General features: G+C 40.3%; 1 protein-coding gene across 1 annotated transcript in view; it reads right to left on the reverse strand.

Moving 5' to 3' along the window:
- Positions 1 to 16,339, reverse strand: part of LOC126419787 (protein takeout-like) — a 66,272-nt gene extending 49,933 nt beyond the window's left edge. The window contains exon 1 of the mRNA XM_050086972.1: positions 16,223 to 16,339. Coding sequence (XP_049942929.1) covers positions 16,223 to 16,286 — 64 coding nt within the window. The 5' untranslated portion in view covers positions 16,287 to 16,339. The remainder of the gene's footprint in view (positions 1 to 16,222) is intronic.
- Between the last annotated feature and the right edge of the window lie 2,344 nt (positions 16,340 to 18,683).

Consider the following 18,683-nt stretch of genomic DNA (forward strand, 5'->3'; position numbering starts at 1 on the left):
TATTGCGTGAAGAGTTTAACAGAGCACTGAAAGACCTGAGTCGAAACAAGGCCCCGGAGTAGACAACATTCCATTGGAACTACTGACGGCCTTGGGAGAGCCAGTCCTGACAAAACTCTACCATCTGGTGAGCAAGATGTATGAAACAGGAGAAATACCCTCAGACTTCAAGACGAATATAATAATTCCAATCCCAAAGAAAGCAGATGTTGACAGATGTGACAATTACCGAACTATCAGTTTAATAAGTCACACCTGCAAAATACAAATGCGAATTCTTTACAGAAGAATGGAAAAACTAGTAGAAGCCGACCTCGGAGAAGATTAGTTTGGATTCCGTAGAAATGTTGGAACACGTGAGGCAATACTGACCCTACGACTCATCTTAGAAGCTAGATTAAGGAAGCGCAAACCTACGTTTCTAGCATTTGTAGACTTAGAGAAAGCTTTCGACAACGTTGACTGGAATACTCTCTTTCAAATTCTAAAGATGGCAGGGGTAAAATGCAGGGAGCGAAAGGCTATTTACAATTTGTACAGAAACCAGATGGCAGTTATAAGAGTCGAGGGGCATGAAAGGGAAGCAGCGGTTGGGAAGGGAGCCTATCCCCGATGGTATTCAATCTGTATATTGAGCAAGCAGTGGAGGAAACAAGAGAAAAATTCGGAGTAGGTATTAAAATCCATGGAGAAGAAATAAAAACTTTGAGGTTCGCCGATGACATTGTAATTGTATCAGAGACAGCAAAGGACTTGGAAGAGCAGTTGAACGGAATGGATAGTGTCTTGAAAGGAGGATATACGATGAACATCAACAAAAGCAAAACGAGGATAATGGAATGTAGTCGAATTAAGTCCGGTGATGCTGAGGGTATTAGATTAGGAAATGAGACACTTAAAATAATAAAGAAGTTTTACTATTTGGGGTGCAAAATAACTGATGATGGTCGATGTAGACAGGATATAAAATGTAGACTGGCAATGGCAAGGAAAGAGTTTCTGAAGAAGAAAAATTTGTTAACATCGAGTATAGATTTAAGTGTCAGGAACTCATTTCTGAAAGTATTTGTATGGAGTGTAGCCATGTATGGAAGTGAAACATGGACGATAAATAGTTTGGACAAGAACAGAATAGAAGCTTTTGAAATGTGGTGCTACAGAAGAATGCTGAAGATTAGTTCGGTAGATCACATAACTAATGAGGAAGTATTGAATAGGATTGGGGAGAATTTAGTGGCACAACTTGACTAGAAGAAGTGATCGGTTGGTAGGACATGTTCTGAGGCATCAACGGATCACCAATTTAGTATTGGAGGGCAGCGTGGAGGGTAAAAATCGTAGAGGGAGACCAAGAGATGAATACACTAAGCAGATTCAGAAGCATGTAGGTTGCAGTAGGTACTGGGAGATGAAGAGGCTTGAACAGGATAGAGTGGCATGGAGAGCTGCATCAAACCAGTCTCAGGACTGAAGACCACAACAACAACAACATCTCCATAATTAAAAGTTACATACAATCGCTCGCTGGATGAAAGATCCGTACTCAAATACTGAAAACTGCACAGATCTCTCCAACATTCAAGAAAGGCAATGGGACTTACCCACTAAATAACAGGCCCATATCAATTATGTTCGATAATTATGAATTACCTCGAAGGGAACGGTCTATTGACACAAAATAATCACGAATTTAGAAGATATCGTTCTTGCGAAACACAACTAGTGCTTTATTAATACCATGTGGTGAGTGCTATTGGTAAGAGATTTCAAATTGATTTCCTATTTCTAGATTTCCAGAAGCCTTTCGACACCGTACCTCACAAGCGGCTTGCAATCTAATTGCGTTCTTGTGGAAAACGCGTCTCAGTTATTTGACTGGATTCATGATTTCCTATCGAAAGGTCATAGTTCGTAGTAACTGACGGAAAGTCATCGAGTGAAACAGAAGTGATTTCTGGCATTCCCCAGGGTAGTGTTGTAGGTCCTCTGCTGTTCCTTGTCTGTATAAAGGATTTAGAAGACAATCGGAGCAGCAGTTAAGGTTGTCTGCAGATGAAGCTGTCGTTTATTGCCTAATAAAGTCACCGGAAGATCAAAAAAATTGCAAAATTGTGAAAAAAGGATTTGTATGGGGTGAAAATTGGCAACTGAGCCTAAGTAATGAAAGTTGTAAGATTATCCGCGAGAGTACCGTATTAAATGGAATTCGTTCAACTTCCGTTATATGATAAATCAGTCAAATATAAACGCCATAAATTTAACTAAATACCTAGGAACTACAATTAAGAACAACTTAAATTGGAAAAAACGAATACAAAATGTTGTGGGAAAGGCGAACTGAAGACTATGTTTTACTGGCAAAACACTTAGAAGGTGCAGCAGATCCACTGAAGAGACTGTCTAAACTACGCTTGTATATCGTCTTTACGAGTACTGCTGCGTGGAGTGGGATCCTTAGCAAACAGGATTGACGAAGTAGATCGAGAGACTTCAACGAAGGGCAACACGTTACGTTTTATCGAGAAACAGGGAAAAGAGTGTTACGCACATGATACAGTACTTGGATGGTTATCATTAAAATAAAGGGGATTTCTCGCTGCAGCAGGATCTCTCTCAAGACGTGAACTCGGGACCTTTGTCTTTCACGGGCAAGTGCTCTACACTTGCCCGCGAAAGGCAAAGATCCCGAGTTCGAGTCTCGGTCCGGCACAAAGTTGTAATCTGCTAGGAAGTTTCGTCAACTTACTGCTCTGAATGTGGAAGTCTTTTGTTGATGGCCAATCTACGTAGGGAAAAACGAGCATCATAATAAACTAAGGGAAATAGGAGCTCGCGAGAATAGACACAGGTATTCGTTTCTTCTACACGCTGTTCGAGAATGGAATAATAGAGAACTGTTGTGAAGGTGGTTCGATGAACCCTCTGCCACTAACTTAAGCGTGATTTGCAGAGTATCCCTGTAGATGTAGATGTAGTTGCAGATGTTCATGTAGATGTACATGTCCTTACATCTCACCGGAAGAACGGTCTGGGCAAGCTGTCTAGCAACGAATTTGAACTAAGAGTAAAGAATACAAAAGTAGAATTAATACAGTGGAACGGTGAGAGTCGACTTGCTGAATTGTAGTGATACAGAAGACACAGTGGAAATGGTGGTACAATTCTGGTAAAGTAGACTGAAAAAGTACACAGCATGGTCGGAAAACGAAAGATTTATGTTTCAAATAGGAACGTAAGGTGTGGAGAAACAAAAGATCAAGTCTTAACGTTCCGTCAGAGATGAGTTCAATAGAGACGGAGTACAAGCTCGAATTAGATGAAGTTGGGGAAGTATTGTCCCCGTTTCGTTATCTTATAAAATGTCATTTCCTTTGTGCATTTAGATAATCCAGTTAAAAGGTAAGACTGGATGTCCAAAGGAGATTTTGAATTGCGCGCCGCATATGTAACCCAGTATGTTAACATTTAAGACGATTCGCTCGATGTGATTGAGAGAGATTTCTTTCCAAAGCAGTTCCGCTGTTATCTGATCATGGAACTGGGTTAATACTTTGCCAACGGAGCTCCGAAATGTGTGAACCCGACACTTGGGTAGCGACATGAACAGAGAATGAGAAACTTGAAAGAGTGGGAGTAGGCTACCGAAGAATGATAAGAACTAACTTTAAAGAAATTGGCTAATCGAAGGCGTTATGTACAATGTAAGAATGAAAAAAAATGGTAAAACAACCACATCAATAAATACAGAGTCACGGACACTGTTCTTCACTATTCATGAGCGGATACTGTGGTACTCGAGAGGACCGCGGGTGGTAAAATTGTAACGGAAGACAAGTTTTGAAATATGCTTCATGAGGAATCACTGGACTTCCTGTCTCTTTGACAGCATGTTTGTAGGCGCCTCCTACACTGGAGAACGACATCAGCAACTCGTGCCCGTGAAACGGCAGACAAAATTACTAGAGAATCTCCCACCGAAAATCTCGAGTCCCAGCACCAACAGGCGACGGGTAAAAATTTTAAATAAATGAATGATTTACAGATTATCCAGTCCGAAAAATCATTTGACCGCATCCACAGCAGAGAAAACCTCTGGCCAGTAGTGGAGAAGATGTTTCCCCAGGCACCTGATAAAAATATACCAAGGTGAAAACACCAAAATAAGAATATATACTAACAAAAGTTGACGCTACAAACAATCCAGGGAATAAGGCAAGGCTGTAGCACATTAGCAATACTGTTCAACATTACATTAACGACCTGATTAATTACGGAATGCGTGAATGACAGGAAACCCCCAATGTATAAAACCTGCGACACATAAATTGGTAAACTCGATGCTTGTGGCCGACGAACACGTAACTGGTCTCAGTAATGAACGCACATTACAAGGAGCGATACACACATCAAAAAATATTGGGCTACATTAGAACCTGAAGATACCACCAACTATAAAAAGACTGTCGTTTTTTAGGAAATCATCCCATAAGAACAAGGATAATCATCATATAATAGGATAATCATCATATAATAACAGAATAGGTCTCCCATTTCCACTATCTAGGACGTGACACAACTTTTGAAGACGAGAAATACATAAATAAAATCAACTCCAATCAACAAATATATCGAACGATAAAACCAGCATTAAACGGTAAACGAGAGGAAAAACTCAAATTAAACTTCGTGAAGTCACGGCACTACTGATAGTACCACACGGAGTAAACTGAGCGACGTGGCACAGGGTTTATCACGGTTGACTGGCATTCGGCAGGAGCGCGGTTCATCTTCCCGTCCGGTCATCCATATCTATATTTTCCGTGGTTCTCCTAAATCGCTTCAGCAAAACGACGGCGTGGTTCCTTTGAAAAGGGCGAGGCCGGTTTCCTTCCTAATTTGAGCTTGTATTCTGTGATACCGCCTGTTCAAATTTGTTGTTAGAAAATATCGAGCCTCTTCAGTTTCTTACTCGCTTTGTGATTTCTGCCACTGTAACCTACGCCAGCAATTAACTGCCGGCTGCTGGTGGCCGAACGGTTCTAGGCGTTTCAGTTTGGAACCGCGCGACCGCTACGGCCGCAGGTTCGAATCCTGCCTCGGGCATGGATGTTTGTGATGTCCTTAGGTTAGTTAGGTTTAAGTAGTTCTAAGTTCTACGGGACTGATGACCTCAGCAGTTATGTCCCATAGTGCTCAGAGCCATTTTTTTTTTTTTTTTTTTTTTTTGTGCCATTAACTTCACGCTGTTTACATTCGCCTGCTGCTACATTCACCTGATGTCCAGAAGTTCTCTGCGCATCTCACCGGAGACTAAGTTACTCTCTGCTAATTATTAACTGGTGTAGCGGAATTGTTTGTAGTGCAATTTGTATTGTTTAATCTACCGTCATGTGTGACAAATGTTGATGTTGTCGTAGATTAGTGAGCACAGGAGTGAAATGTCAGAATTGTGGGGTGATAGCAGCGGGGAAGCTGTTTTAGTGCCAGATGAGGCTCGCCGATGGAGTTGTAGATCATATAGCCGTGACAAGAAAATCGTGGAACAGAGAAAAAAGATTTGTCCCCTTCAGGCTGAACTAGAAATGGAGTACTTCGAATTAGACAGGTTGAAGGGCGAAAGAGACCATGGGAGCTAGGAACAGGTAACAAGTCCTAGTCAGAAGGAGAAAACCCCAGAAATCACCTTTCAGTGAGCAATCAGTTTAATTTGTTACCTGATGCAGAAGAGCCTCAAACAGTTTTTGAGCAAAGTAGGGTGCAACAGACCCGTAGTAACAATCGTAATGCTAGGTCGGGAGTAAAGTCAAGCAGAAAGAAAAGAGTCCTGTTGTTAGGTAGCAGTCATGGGAGAGCTCTAGGCCAGTTGCTACAGGATAGGATAGGAGTCGAGTACCAGGTCACATGCATTGTCTAACCTAGTGCTAAGCTTAGCCAGGTTAAAGAAAACCTATGGGCCTTGTGCAAAGATTTTGATGGTGAGGACCATGTTCTTATTGTAGGAGGAACAGCCTGGCTAGCAGTTCGGACTATGGTATTAGGTGTGACCTGAATGCAATAGGAACAGCAACAGCTCACGCTCGTGTGGGGTTTGTGTATCTTTTGCGGCGCCATGACCAGCCCTGGATTAATACGGAGACCAGCCCTGGATTAATACGGATATCAACTGTGTTAACAGAGAGCTGTGGGAGTTACTGTTGGCAGAAACTAAATCTCATATCTGTGTTGTGCCTGATGATGCAATTGGGAGGTGGGGCTACACCCGAATAGGAGGGAGAACGATAGATTAGTTGATCTTCTTGCAGAAAATGTAAGGGGGGCCACATGCACACAAGACAAAATACCTGTGATTACTGGAGTCAGAGAGGGTTAGAGTCAGGTAACAGACAGAGAGTATTGAAAGAGATTAAAACAGAACAGTGTCATAATGTTTGAATTAGTATCCAAAGAAATAAAATTTGTGCGTTTCATCAGAACATTACAGGATTGAAAAATAAAATAAATGAGCTTCTTGTATGCCTAGAAAATAGGGTAAATTCTGAAGGTATAGAAGTTTCCTGTCTCTCTGAACACCATGTAACCGCAGGGATGGAGAAGTTAAATTTAAGGGATTACTGATTAACATCTTATTCATATATAGTCAACATGGAGAAAGGAGGAGTTTCTACTTATATAAAAACTGGACACAAAGTCAGAAATATTGAAACAATTAGTTGTTGTGTAGATCAGATCCTTGTAGCATGTGCTTTATTAGTTGCTACTGCAATTTACTTCTATAGTAAATGTAACAATCTACAGATCCCCTCAAGGTAACTATCAGCTATTCATAAAAATTCTAGAAGCATTATTGAGCTACCTGTCAGACAAAAGGAAGCAGTTAGTGGTTTGTGGTGATTTTAATGTAGATTTCTTAAAAGATACGGATAGCAAAAATGAGCTACAATCTTTGTTTGGTTTTCAATCTAGTATCTGTTGTAAATTTTCCAACTCGTCTACAGCAGGATAGTAGGTCACTTGTCGATAACATTTTCATAGACGGTTCAAATGGCTCTGGGCACTATGGGACTTAACATCTGAGGTCATCAGTCCCCTAGAACTTAGAACTACTTAAACCTAACCAACCTAAGGACATAACACACATCCATGCCCGAGGCAGGATTCGAACCTGCGACCTTAGGGGTAGCGTGGTTCCAGACTGAAGCGCCCAGAACCGCTCAGCCACACCGGCCGGCTTCACAGACAGTGCTCAGGCAGAAACTACTAATGTGTAACCATCTGTTAATGGGCTAACTGATCATGATGCACAGTAAATGGAAATAACACATATAGCACCTTATAGACTTGAAACAGGTTTATACAAGGCAGGGAGGCTTATTGATGCGAACAGCATACAGAGTTTTAAGTGCAGCCTGGAAGAGGTAGAATGGAATGAAGTATATATAGAAAATGATGTTGATTCCAAATTCAGTTTATTCCACAGTAAATTTGTCTCAATATTTGAGAGTTGCTTTTCTGAAACGTTATCCAAAAAAGCCATTACAAAGTAAGCCATGGATTACTAAGGGACTTAAGATATCGTGTAAGAGGAAGAGGGAAATACATGTACAGGCCAGAATAAGTCAGGATCCACCGTTACTTGCTTACTACAAAAGATATGGTAATATTTTAAGGAAGGTCATTATGAAGTCGAGAAGCTTATGTGTTCTGACAGAAATTAGTGATGCAGATAATAAGATGAAAACTATATGGAATATTGTCAAACGCGAGACGGGGCAGCCTGACAGTGCACATCATACCATAGCAATAAAGCGAAATGATGATGTTGTGAGTGATAATTCACAAGTTGCAAGTATTTTTAACAATCGCTTTCTGAATGTAGTATCAAAATTAGGATTAAAGGGTTCAGTTCAAGAAGCAAAAATATATGTCCAAAAATGTCATTCCCCAGGACTTTAGGCCTTTACAAATAGCACCAACATCCCCCACTGAAATTAAGGGAATTATAAATATACTCAGAAACCATGTGGTGTTGATGGAGTCTTAGAGGATTTTGAAGTATGGGGCTAATTTCATAAGTGGAGTCCTTAGTGATATATGTAATGCTTCGGTGTCAAAGGGAATTTTTCCAGACAGATTGAAATACGCAATTGTCAACCCTCTTCATAAGAAATGGGACAAGAGTGACTTAAATAATTATAAACCAATCTGATTGCGCACATCGTTTTCTAAAATATTCGAAGAAGTTAAGTATTCAAGAGTATTCTCACATTTAAGTGAAAATAATTTACTCAGCATGTAACAGTTCAGATTTTGGAAAGATTACTCGACTGAGAATGCTATCTGCAGATTTACCCATCAGATAGTACAAGCTCTAAATAACAAATTATTTCCAGTTGGTATATTTTGCGATCTTTCCAAGGCATTTGGCTGTGTGGATCATGTTACACTCTTAGAAAACTCAGGTTCTATGGAACTGAAGGCTAGACACACCGCTGGTTTGAATCATACTTAACGAACAGAAAGCAAAAAGTTCTGCGGAATAACACAAATAATGATGGGAGGGTGGTAAATCCTAGTGGACGAGGAGTTATCACAAAGGGAGTGTGATAAGGTTCAATTTTGGGTCCTCTGCTGTTTTTATTCGTGTGAATGACCTCTCACTTAACGTTCAGCAAGCAGAACTAGTACTTTTTGCAGATGGCACGAGTGTTATGATAAATCCCACTCCAGAAAATGCAGCTGAAGATATTGATAAGGAAATCTTTCATAGAATTATTAAGTGGTTCTCAGAAAATGGGCTGTCCCTTAATTTTGAAAAACTCACTATATCCAGTTCTGTACACCGAATAGAGTCATACCGATAACTGATGTAGCATATGACCAAGGCTCAGTTAACAGGGTAGATTTCTCCAAATTTTTGTGTGTTCACATTGATTACAACTTGAACTGGAAGAAGTATATTACTGAGCTTCCCAAACAAAAAAGTTCAGCTGCTTTCGCTCTTCGTATAATCGCTAGTCTTGGTAATAAACAGATCAGCCTCCTAACGTACTTTGCTTATTTCCTCTCATTAATGTCTTATGGAATAATTTTATGGGCTATAAAGACATAAAGTATTGATTGTATAAAAGATAGCAGTCAGAATAAATAATGGTATTCACCCAAGGACGTCATGCAGACATCTATTCAAGGAGTTGGATATTTTAACTGCACCATCAGACTACATATATTTGCTAATGCAATTCATTATAAATAATCCATCTCAATTCGTGAATAACAGTGATGCTCGTACGTAAAACACTAGAGGGAAAAATGACCTTCACTATCCGTTATTGAAGCTATCAGTTGCTCATAAAGAAGTACATTATTCAGCAAGAAAAGCCTTTGATCATTTGCCCAACAACATAATGTGTCTGACAGGTAGCAAATCTAGTTTTAAATCTAGCTTAAAATCATTTCTTTTGGACAACTCCCTCTAATCCATGAAAGAGTTTCTGTTTGAAAACTGGTAAAAAAATTGGTTCCTCTAAATGTAGTTTCATGTGTAGAACTAAAATTTTTGGTAATATTAATATCAGCACTATTCATGTGTGTGTGTATATATATCTTCTAATCCGACTTTTTCCACATCATATCGATAAAATAATATTCTAAATGATCTACAGAACATTACATAACTAAACTAAACTAAAACTAAGCAACAGTAACCATGTAATGGCTGGTTCACTATTATAGCGCCTACACAGTATTATTGTTATACTTTTTTCCCTTAGAACCTCCTGCCAAAAGAAATAGCCACTGGTTCCGAAGACTTGTGCATTTCCACATCTTTTGTAGTTGTTTCTTCCTGTCGTCACTTCATGACCAGATTTCTATCTGTCCTTGTTGTATTTTCAAACACTGATAATTTTCGTGATTTACATATTTTAGCAATAAATACAATAAATGAGTTCGTAATCCTGGATTTCGTATTTTATCACCAGCTGGACACTAGCCAAGCCCCTGGCACTGCGTGATATATCCACAGATAATTGTTGATATCCTAGAATTGAGAATTTTTTGTAGTTTCCGGATGAATATTCTATCAATGCAAACTACAATATTTTGGCACTACCCCTAGGTTTTTTATTACTATTATTATTATAGTTTTTATTGGTTGTTGTGGTCAAGCACAAGGCAATAACGGTATGTCTGAAAACTTCCAGATTCTATATTTTCAGAGGCAAGGAGCCCAGCAACCATGTGATTTAAAAGCAGTAAGTATAGTGTAAACATGTCAATTTTATTGGTTTAAATGGGAATATAGGATATCGGTAGGGAGAGGATTGGTATAGAAGAATGTTTTCTAGTAAGTTCTACCCCCAATGTCGACGCTTAGCTTTCATTTATGAGTATTAGGTAGCACTCCCGATGCACTGTAAGTTGCTAATCACGTACAAAATCTAAGTATCGCTTGTCTTCTGTTCGAAGGGAATTCTTTTTCGTTCTTAAATTTACTTAGCCGGTAACGCTGATGATGCGAGAAGAAGGACTGAGGGCACCAACTGCTATCTGCTTACACTCAGGGACAATGCTCTCAGAAAATTTTGGAACCATTGGTTTAGTCAGTGCCAAAGTTACCACAGACTTTACCTATCTGATGTCTGAAAAAGCTGCATAAATATTCAGTGACATATTGATATGAATGGAAAGTGGTGCAAAGACTGACAACTTCCTCTGAATGTTCATAAACTTAAAAAAGTTGCATTTTACAAAACGAAAAATGTGCTCGGTAATTACAGTATCAAAGAGTCAAAATTGGAATCAGTATACTCATGTAAATATCTGGATGTAACAATTTATAGGGATATGAAAAAAATGCAGTAGGCTCCATGGTAGATGACAGACTGCACTACGTTGATGAGATATTTGTAAAATGCGATTAGTCAGCAGAAGAGGTAGCTGACAAAACAGTCCTGCGACTAGAATTATTATTTTCTCCGGCACAGAACAGCACAGTTCATTTTCAATAATTACTACATATATTTTGTACACCTATAATTCACCTTTTATTTTTACCTACATGTAAATGAAATTTGATGTATCCTGTAAATTTCTAGTAACGTTCAATGTAACTTTAATTTTGTACAACTTTTATGCAGAAAATTTGCTTTAGTCCGGTAGAAGAAGTTTTATCTGTGCTAGATTTTGTTAAGAAGGACGTGGCAACCAAACTTAGTTGGTGCTGGGGCTCGGTAATGTAATAACGCATGGGTGAAGACTTATAGTTTAATCTGTGAAAAGAGTGGCAATTTCCCAGAAAGAGAGACAGTTTTCTTTTAGGTGAAAGTCAGAAGATTGTTTGTGGAGGTGATAATCACAGTAGTGACACGGAGAAACAATTTTGATACATAGAAACAAACGGGTCGCAAGTATTCCCCAAAAAGCCGTCATAGCTGCACTATTGCAGTGATTACCGGAGTTTCGAGAAGAAATACGGCTTTAATATTTTCGATGAAGTCTTAGGATTCGAAAGAGGGGAAAATTACAAGAGAAGAAAATGGAAGAGGTAAGTTACTACACCACAGAGTTTGACGGTAGATCGACACAGAAGATTAGAACTTTATCAAGACAACGACCGTACAAGGAGAACTATCCGTCAACAGAAAACTCGAGTACACTGTGGACTCGCCGAGGCGGTGAACTGAGCCGGCCGGAGTGGCCGTGCGGTTCTAGGCGCTACAGTCTGGAACCGAGCGACCGCTACGGTCGCAGGTTCGAATCCAGCCTCGGGCATGGATGTGTGTGATGGCCTTAGGTTAGTTAGGTTTAATTAGTTCTAAGTTATAGGCGACTGATGACCTCAGAAGTTAAGTCGCATAGTGCTCAGAGTCATTTTTGAGCAGTGTACTGAACAGGTGTCAGCTTTACTTTGGTTGAGGGGGGACTGGAAACTACAGCGGTAATACGGACGGTGTTGCGAAAAGTGGCTATTATCGCTTATCTAGTAATCGAAAGAGGGGAACTATGAATAGATTGGCTGTCGTTAATTTAGTTTATATGAGGCCCGAAGTGTGCATTAGCTTTGAAAGTGAAATATTAATAAAGTGAGGACACGTTTTTTAAACATATCATTACATGACCATCCATAGCTATTTGCATGAAATGATGTTTATATTTCATCCCCCGGCACATTGTAGACCCAAACTATTTCCACTAGGATTTAAAAGGTTTTGACAATGAGAATTTGTCGACGAGAATGTCATCGGAGTGGCAGTGGGTATTATTTGCAATTTTTTTAAATTTAATTCATTCGTTGACTAGATAGCATCGTGCCATATTGTCTTCCTCCCATGGGTGGCCGAACGTCTGCCATGCGATGACACCAGTGCTTCTCAGCTAGAAGAGCGGCGTCCCAGATGAATCCAGAAAAATGACAATGATTCATCTTAACGGCAGACATTATTTTTCGCAGCTTCATGAACATTTATCTCAAAGCAGACTTTCTGCATGTTAATTGACTGATATTCCATTAGTAAAAGACCATCAAGATTAACAACAGTTACGCGAAAGAATAACAGTTACGCCAAACATTTTCCTCTCAAAATTAAATTTTCAACATTTAAAAGCTATGGTCACGCTGCTTTTATGGACTGTGAAAACAAATATATTTAATTGTAAAGTGCTAAATAGAATAAAAATTTTGCCGTTTCAACATTCTGTTACATTGTTTCCAGATGGTTAACGTAGTAAATAAGTTAATCTGCCATAGTCTAGACAAACACTTATCTTTAACGAAAACAGAGCATGACTGCTATGACACGGTGTCACATGCAACAGTATTAATATTTCTATAGATAGTCACTGTTGCAGTCTTTATTTAAATTGTATCTTAGCATACCGCCTGACCAACACAAGTAGATAATTCACTTTGGTTTATAAGTCCTATACAGAAAAAGAGACCTTGCATATATTAAGACACGTCAATTCAGTAGACTCCAGTTTATCTACCCAAGTATTTTTATTTCATATTTGCATCTGCTTTCATGTCAGTGTGAACGTGTGTGTCTTAGGTCGCCTCTCATAGACAAAAGCAATACTGAGGCTAGCGGCATATAGTCTTAATAGAATTACTGTTCTTGTATTGAATTGTTTTGATGCGAGCGAAGAAGTAGCATTTGAAGTCACCGTTCTTGGCTGTGGCAACAGGTTGTGATTCTAGCACATTTCTGAGTTATCTGAGATTCCGAAAGCTCTATTACAGGTGCTTAGACAGCGAGTTAGTAAAAACATCATATTATTATGGTGTTATCACGTCTTAACCGTTTCACCTGCTATCGATTGTGGCAGAATGTGTGTTTAAACGAGATTCAATGGTCATAGAGTGTCATTGGATCGGGCGTTTACCGTATTATTTGGCGCCGGTGTTATTTAGGCAGAGGGTGAAGGTATATAATTTCAAGTAATTAAGCGTGCAGTAATCACCCACAATTAATGTTTATTGCAGATCTAGATTTCGGGATTTCGGTCGCTGTGTGGCCATCTTCAGTGTAGTAAATGTAAGCAGATCCACCAAGATCGGTGCAGTTTTACACGAGCCCGAAATTCAGTTGTATCTTCAATGCGATATTCTTTCAAATAGAAATGTGGCAGGAAATCCAAAGAAATTCTGATAGAACGTAAATTACATATGCGCCAAGACGCAACCGATTCTTTCACCGTGCGATAACAGTCGCGATGTTACAGTACCACTACAACAGAGTTACTAAATATGGTCTTCCGGAATTCCTTCAGCAAAGAAGACGAAGTAAATATTCCAGAACAAGTTCCAACAGGTGTAACTAAGATGTAGATATCCTTGGTGCAGCGAAGCAGGTTAATTCAGATTGTATTCTAGTCGATTTCCTTTAGGAGTATACTGACACATTAGCTGTGCACTTAACAATCATAAGCAATTTATGCATTGTAAAGTTGCAAAAACCACCACACCACCCGAGAAAGAAAATAGGAATGGCTCAAATGGTTCAAATGGCTCTGAGCACTATGGGACTTAACATCGATGGTCATCAGTCCCCTAGAACTTAGAACTACTTAAACCTAACTAACCAAAGGAGATCACACAACACCCAGCCATCACGAGGCAGAGAAAATCCCTGACCCCGCCGGGAATCGAACCCGGGAACCCGGGCGTGGGAAGCGAGAACGCTACCGCACGACCACGAGATGCGGGCAAAGAAAATAGGAGTAGTCCGCTAAATTGCACACACATTTCACCAACGTCGATTTTCGGTAGGATTTTGAAACATAAGCTTTCTGTGAACATTGCGAATTGCTTCGAAGAAAACGATTGTGGACAAGGAGTGAATACGAATCCTAAAACTATCGTTCTTGTGAAACACAGTTAGACTTTTACTCTCGGGAGTTAATGAGTGCTATCGACAGGGGGTGTCAAACTAACTTCATGTTTTTAGATTTCCAGAAGGCTTTTGACACCGTTCCTCACAAGACACTTCTAATCAAAGTGCGTGTTATGGACTGTCGACTCAATTCGCATTGGTTTCATGATTTCCCATCAGAAAGGTCACATTTCGTAGTAACCGTTAGAAAATCATCGAGTAAATCAGAAGCAATATCTGGAGTTCCGCAAGGAAGCGTTACAAGCCGTCTGCTGTTCATGATGTACATGACAACCTTAGAATACCTCTGATACTGTTTTCTAGTGATGCTGTCATGTATTGTCTTGTAAAGTCATCTCACGACGAAAGCTAAACGAAAAAATGATTTTGAAAAGATATCTGCATGGTGCGTAAAGTGGCAATTAACTCTAAATAACAAAATCTGTGAAGTCTTCCACACGAGTCATAAAAGGAATGCGCTAGATTTCGGCTACATGACAAATCACACAAACATAAAGGCTGTAAAATCTTCAAATTACTTAGATATTAGAATTACGAATTACTTAAGAGGAAACGATCACACTGATAAGCTGTTCGGAAAGGACTCCAAAGACTGTGATTCATTGAGAGAACACTTAGAAAAGGCAACGGATCTACTAAAGAGACTACCTACACTACGTTCGTCCGTCTCTTTTGGAGTACTGCTGTGAGGTGTGGAATACGCATCACATAGGACTGATGGAGGACATTCAAAGAGTTCAGAGAAGGTCAGTTCGTTTTGTGCTATCGCGAAATAGGAAAGAGAAAGCCACGGATATGATACGCGACCTGGGATGTCAGCCAATAAAGCAAAGACGTTATCGCATCAAAACTCCAATCAGCAACTTTCTTCTCAGAGAATGAAAATGTTTTGTTGGCTGCCAAACTACATGGGAAGAAATGATCACCATAACAAATAAGATAAATCTGTGCTCGCACAGAATGATTTAAGCACTCGCTTCTTGCGCGGGTTGTTCGAGAGTGAAACGGTAGGGAAATAGCTCGAACGTGGTTCGATGAACCCTCTAAAAGGAACTTAATTGTGGGTTGCAGAGTAGTCGTACAGATGTACATGCACACAGCAGTGATTTTAACATTTTAACTTACATTTGCTTCACTGAACTCGTGGCCATATTTGTTTCGTGCGATCAAAGCTGATAATATAATTTCAGGTAATTGCAATACTGATTCGCTACTGTATTATAACCATTTTATGAGCAATTCCAGAATTATTCAATTGTGTGGGACTTGTACAAACTACTATTAACAGGGGGTTCTGAACACGGAAGGACATCACAGTTGGTCACACGTTTATTGGAGTCACGGAGATACTGAAAGACCTGAACCGGCAAACGCACGCAGGTAGACACAAACAATCTCGTGAATCCCTTAGTAAGATTCAAGAATCAACTTTACTTGGCGATTCTGAGAGTACGCTACTGTCCTCTGCGTATCACTCCTCTAAGTATCGCGAAGGTCGTATTAAGGCTTTTAGACAATATTTCTTCTCGAACTGTATACGTGAATTAAACGGGGAGAAGCCCTCATATTTGCCACAGTTGAAGGTATCCCGTGGGTTAACGGTCACCAAATGAAAAAACAGTTTCAATTTAGAAGGGCAATAGCATCTGTTGTACGTATCCACAAAGCCACGATAAATGAAAACGACGGTAATGGAAACCATGTTGGCTGTTGGCTGTTGGTCACGGCAGTAGTGACGTGAAAGTGGACAAGTCTCCTCAGCTCAGAACGCCATGCGGCTGCACCTCGGCTGTCTCTGACTTTTGCGGACAAGCACGGTAAGCACTCACGCAGCTGAGCGGCACCGGCGAAGGCGACGAGCAGCAGCACTAGCGGCAGCTGTGAGGACCCCATGGTGGCTGGAACTGCAACGTGACGTCTCTGGAGCCGGAGGACGTGTGGCGGAGAAGTAGGTCGGTCCCTAGTTCTTAAAGGTCCGCTCTCAAGGTCGTTGCGGAACCCCAGAGTAACCGGTCGCCGCGAAGTCGCATCAAGGCTACGATTTCGCACAACTTGTAGACAAAAGTGCAGATACGAAGCTGAAGGTGAGCCAGCACCCGTCTGTTGGCTACAGGTAACAGATCGCTGCAGACTCTGTTGAAACCCAGTTTCATTTGCTACAAAGTTGATTGCTTCGTGCAGGAGACACACCACGCACAGCACTAGATAAGTGAAGTACAACACTGAACCATAGAGCAAGCTCCGATCGATTTGGGATACAGTCGAAAATATAATTAAATTGCCAATTGCCGAAGATAAAGACGTCCAATATTTTCAGAATTTGTTTTATCGCAAAAAGAAGTCAAAATGGGTAAGCACACCGTTTACTGCTGGTTGTGGATGCTGTTGTTGTGGTCTTCAGTCCTGAGACTGGTTTGATGCAGCTCTCCATGTTACTCTATCCTGTGCAAGCTTCTTCGTCTCCCAGTACCTACTGCAGCCTACATCCATCTGAATCTGTTGAGTCTATTCATCTCTTGGTCTCCCTCTACGATTTTTACCCTCCACGCTGCCCTCAAATACTAAATTGGTGATCCCTCGATGTCTCAGAACATGTCCTACCAACCGATCCCTTCTTCTAGTCAAGTTATGATACAAGATCCTCTTCTCCCTAATTCTATTCAATACCTCCTCATTAGTTATGTGATCTACACATTTAATCTTCAGCATTCTTCTGCAGCACCACATGTCGAAAGCTTCTATTCTCTTCTTGTCTAAGCTATTTACCGTCTACGTTTCACTTCCATACATGGCTACACTCCATACAAATACTTTTAGAAACAACTTCCTGACATTTAAATCTATACTCGATGTTAACAAATTTTTCTTCTTCAGAAACGCTTTCCTTGCCATTGCCCGTCTACATTTTATATCCTCTCTACTTCGACAATCATCAGTTATTTTTCTACCCAAACAGCAAAAATTCTTTACTACTTTGTCTCATTTCCTAATCTCATTCCCTCAGCATCACCCGACTTAATTCGACTACATTCTATTACCCTCGTTTTCCTTTTGCTGATGTTCAAGACACCGTCCATTCCGTTCAACTGCTCTTCCTAGTCCTTTGCTGTCTCTGACAGAATTACAATGTCATCGGCGAAACTCAATTTTTTATTTCTTCTCCATGGATTTTAATACCTTCTCCGAACTTTTCTTTTATTTTCCTTTACTGCTTGCTCAATATACAGATTGAATAACATCGGGGATAGGCTACAACCCTGTCACATTCCCTTCCCAACCACTCCTTCCCTTTCATACCCCTCGACCCTCATAACTGACATCTGCTTTCGGCACGAATTTTAAATAGACTTTCGCTCCCTGTATTTTACCCCTAGCACCTTCAGAATTTGAAAGAGAGTATTCCAATCAACATTGTCAAAAGCTTTCTCTAAGTCTACGAATGCTAGAAACGTAGGTTTGCCGTTCCTTAATCCTTCTTCTAAGATAAGTCATAGGGTCAGTATTACCTCACGTGTTCCAAAATTTCAACGGAATCCAAACTGATCTTCCCCGAGGTCGGTTTCTATCAGTTTTTCCATTCGTCTGTAAAGAATTCGCGTTAGTATTTTGCAGCTGTGACTTATTAAACTGATAGTTCGGTAATTTTCTCATCTGTCAACACCTGCTTTCTTTGGGATTGGAATTATTATATTTTTCTTGAAGTCTGGGGGTATTTCGCCTGTCTCATACATCTTGCTCACCAGATGGTAGAGTTTTGTCAGGACTGGCTCTCCCAAGGCCGTCAGTAGTTCTAATGGAATGTTGTCTACTCCGGGGGCCTTGTTTCGACTCAGGTCTTTCAGTGCTCTGTCAAACTCTTCGCGCAGTATCATATCTCCCATTTCATCTTCATCTGCATCCTCTTCCATTTCCATAATATTGTCTTCAAGTACATCGCCCTTGTATAGACCCTCTATATACCCCTTCCATCTTTCTGCTTTCCCTTCTTTGCTTAGAACTGGGTATCCATCTGAGCTCTTGATATTCATGCAAGTGGTTCTCCGTTCTCCAAAGGTGTCTTTAATTTTCCTGTAGGCAGTATCTATCTTACCCCTCGTGAGATAAGCCTCTACATCCTTACATTTGTCCTCTAGCCATCCCTGCTTATTCATTTTGCACTTATTGCTGGTACGATCAGTAAATCGCCATAAACACTGAAGAGCCAAAGAAACTGGTATAAGCTTGTGAATTCAAATCCATAGATACGTAAACAGGCAGAAAACGGCGCTGCGGGCGGAAACGCCTGTATAA

This window comes from Schistocerca serialis, chromosome 9 (assembly GCF_023864345.2).
Source record: "Schistocerca serialis cubense isolate TAMUIC-IGC-003099 chromosome 9, iqSchSeri2.2, whole genome shotgun sequence".
NCBI lineage: Eukaryota > Metazoa > Arthropoda > Insecta > Orthoptera > Acrididae > Schistocerca > Schistocerca serialis.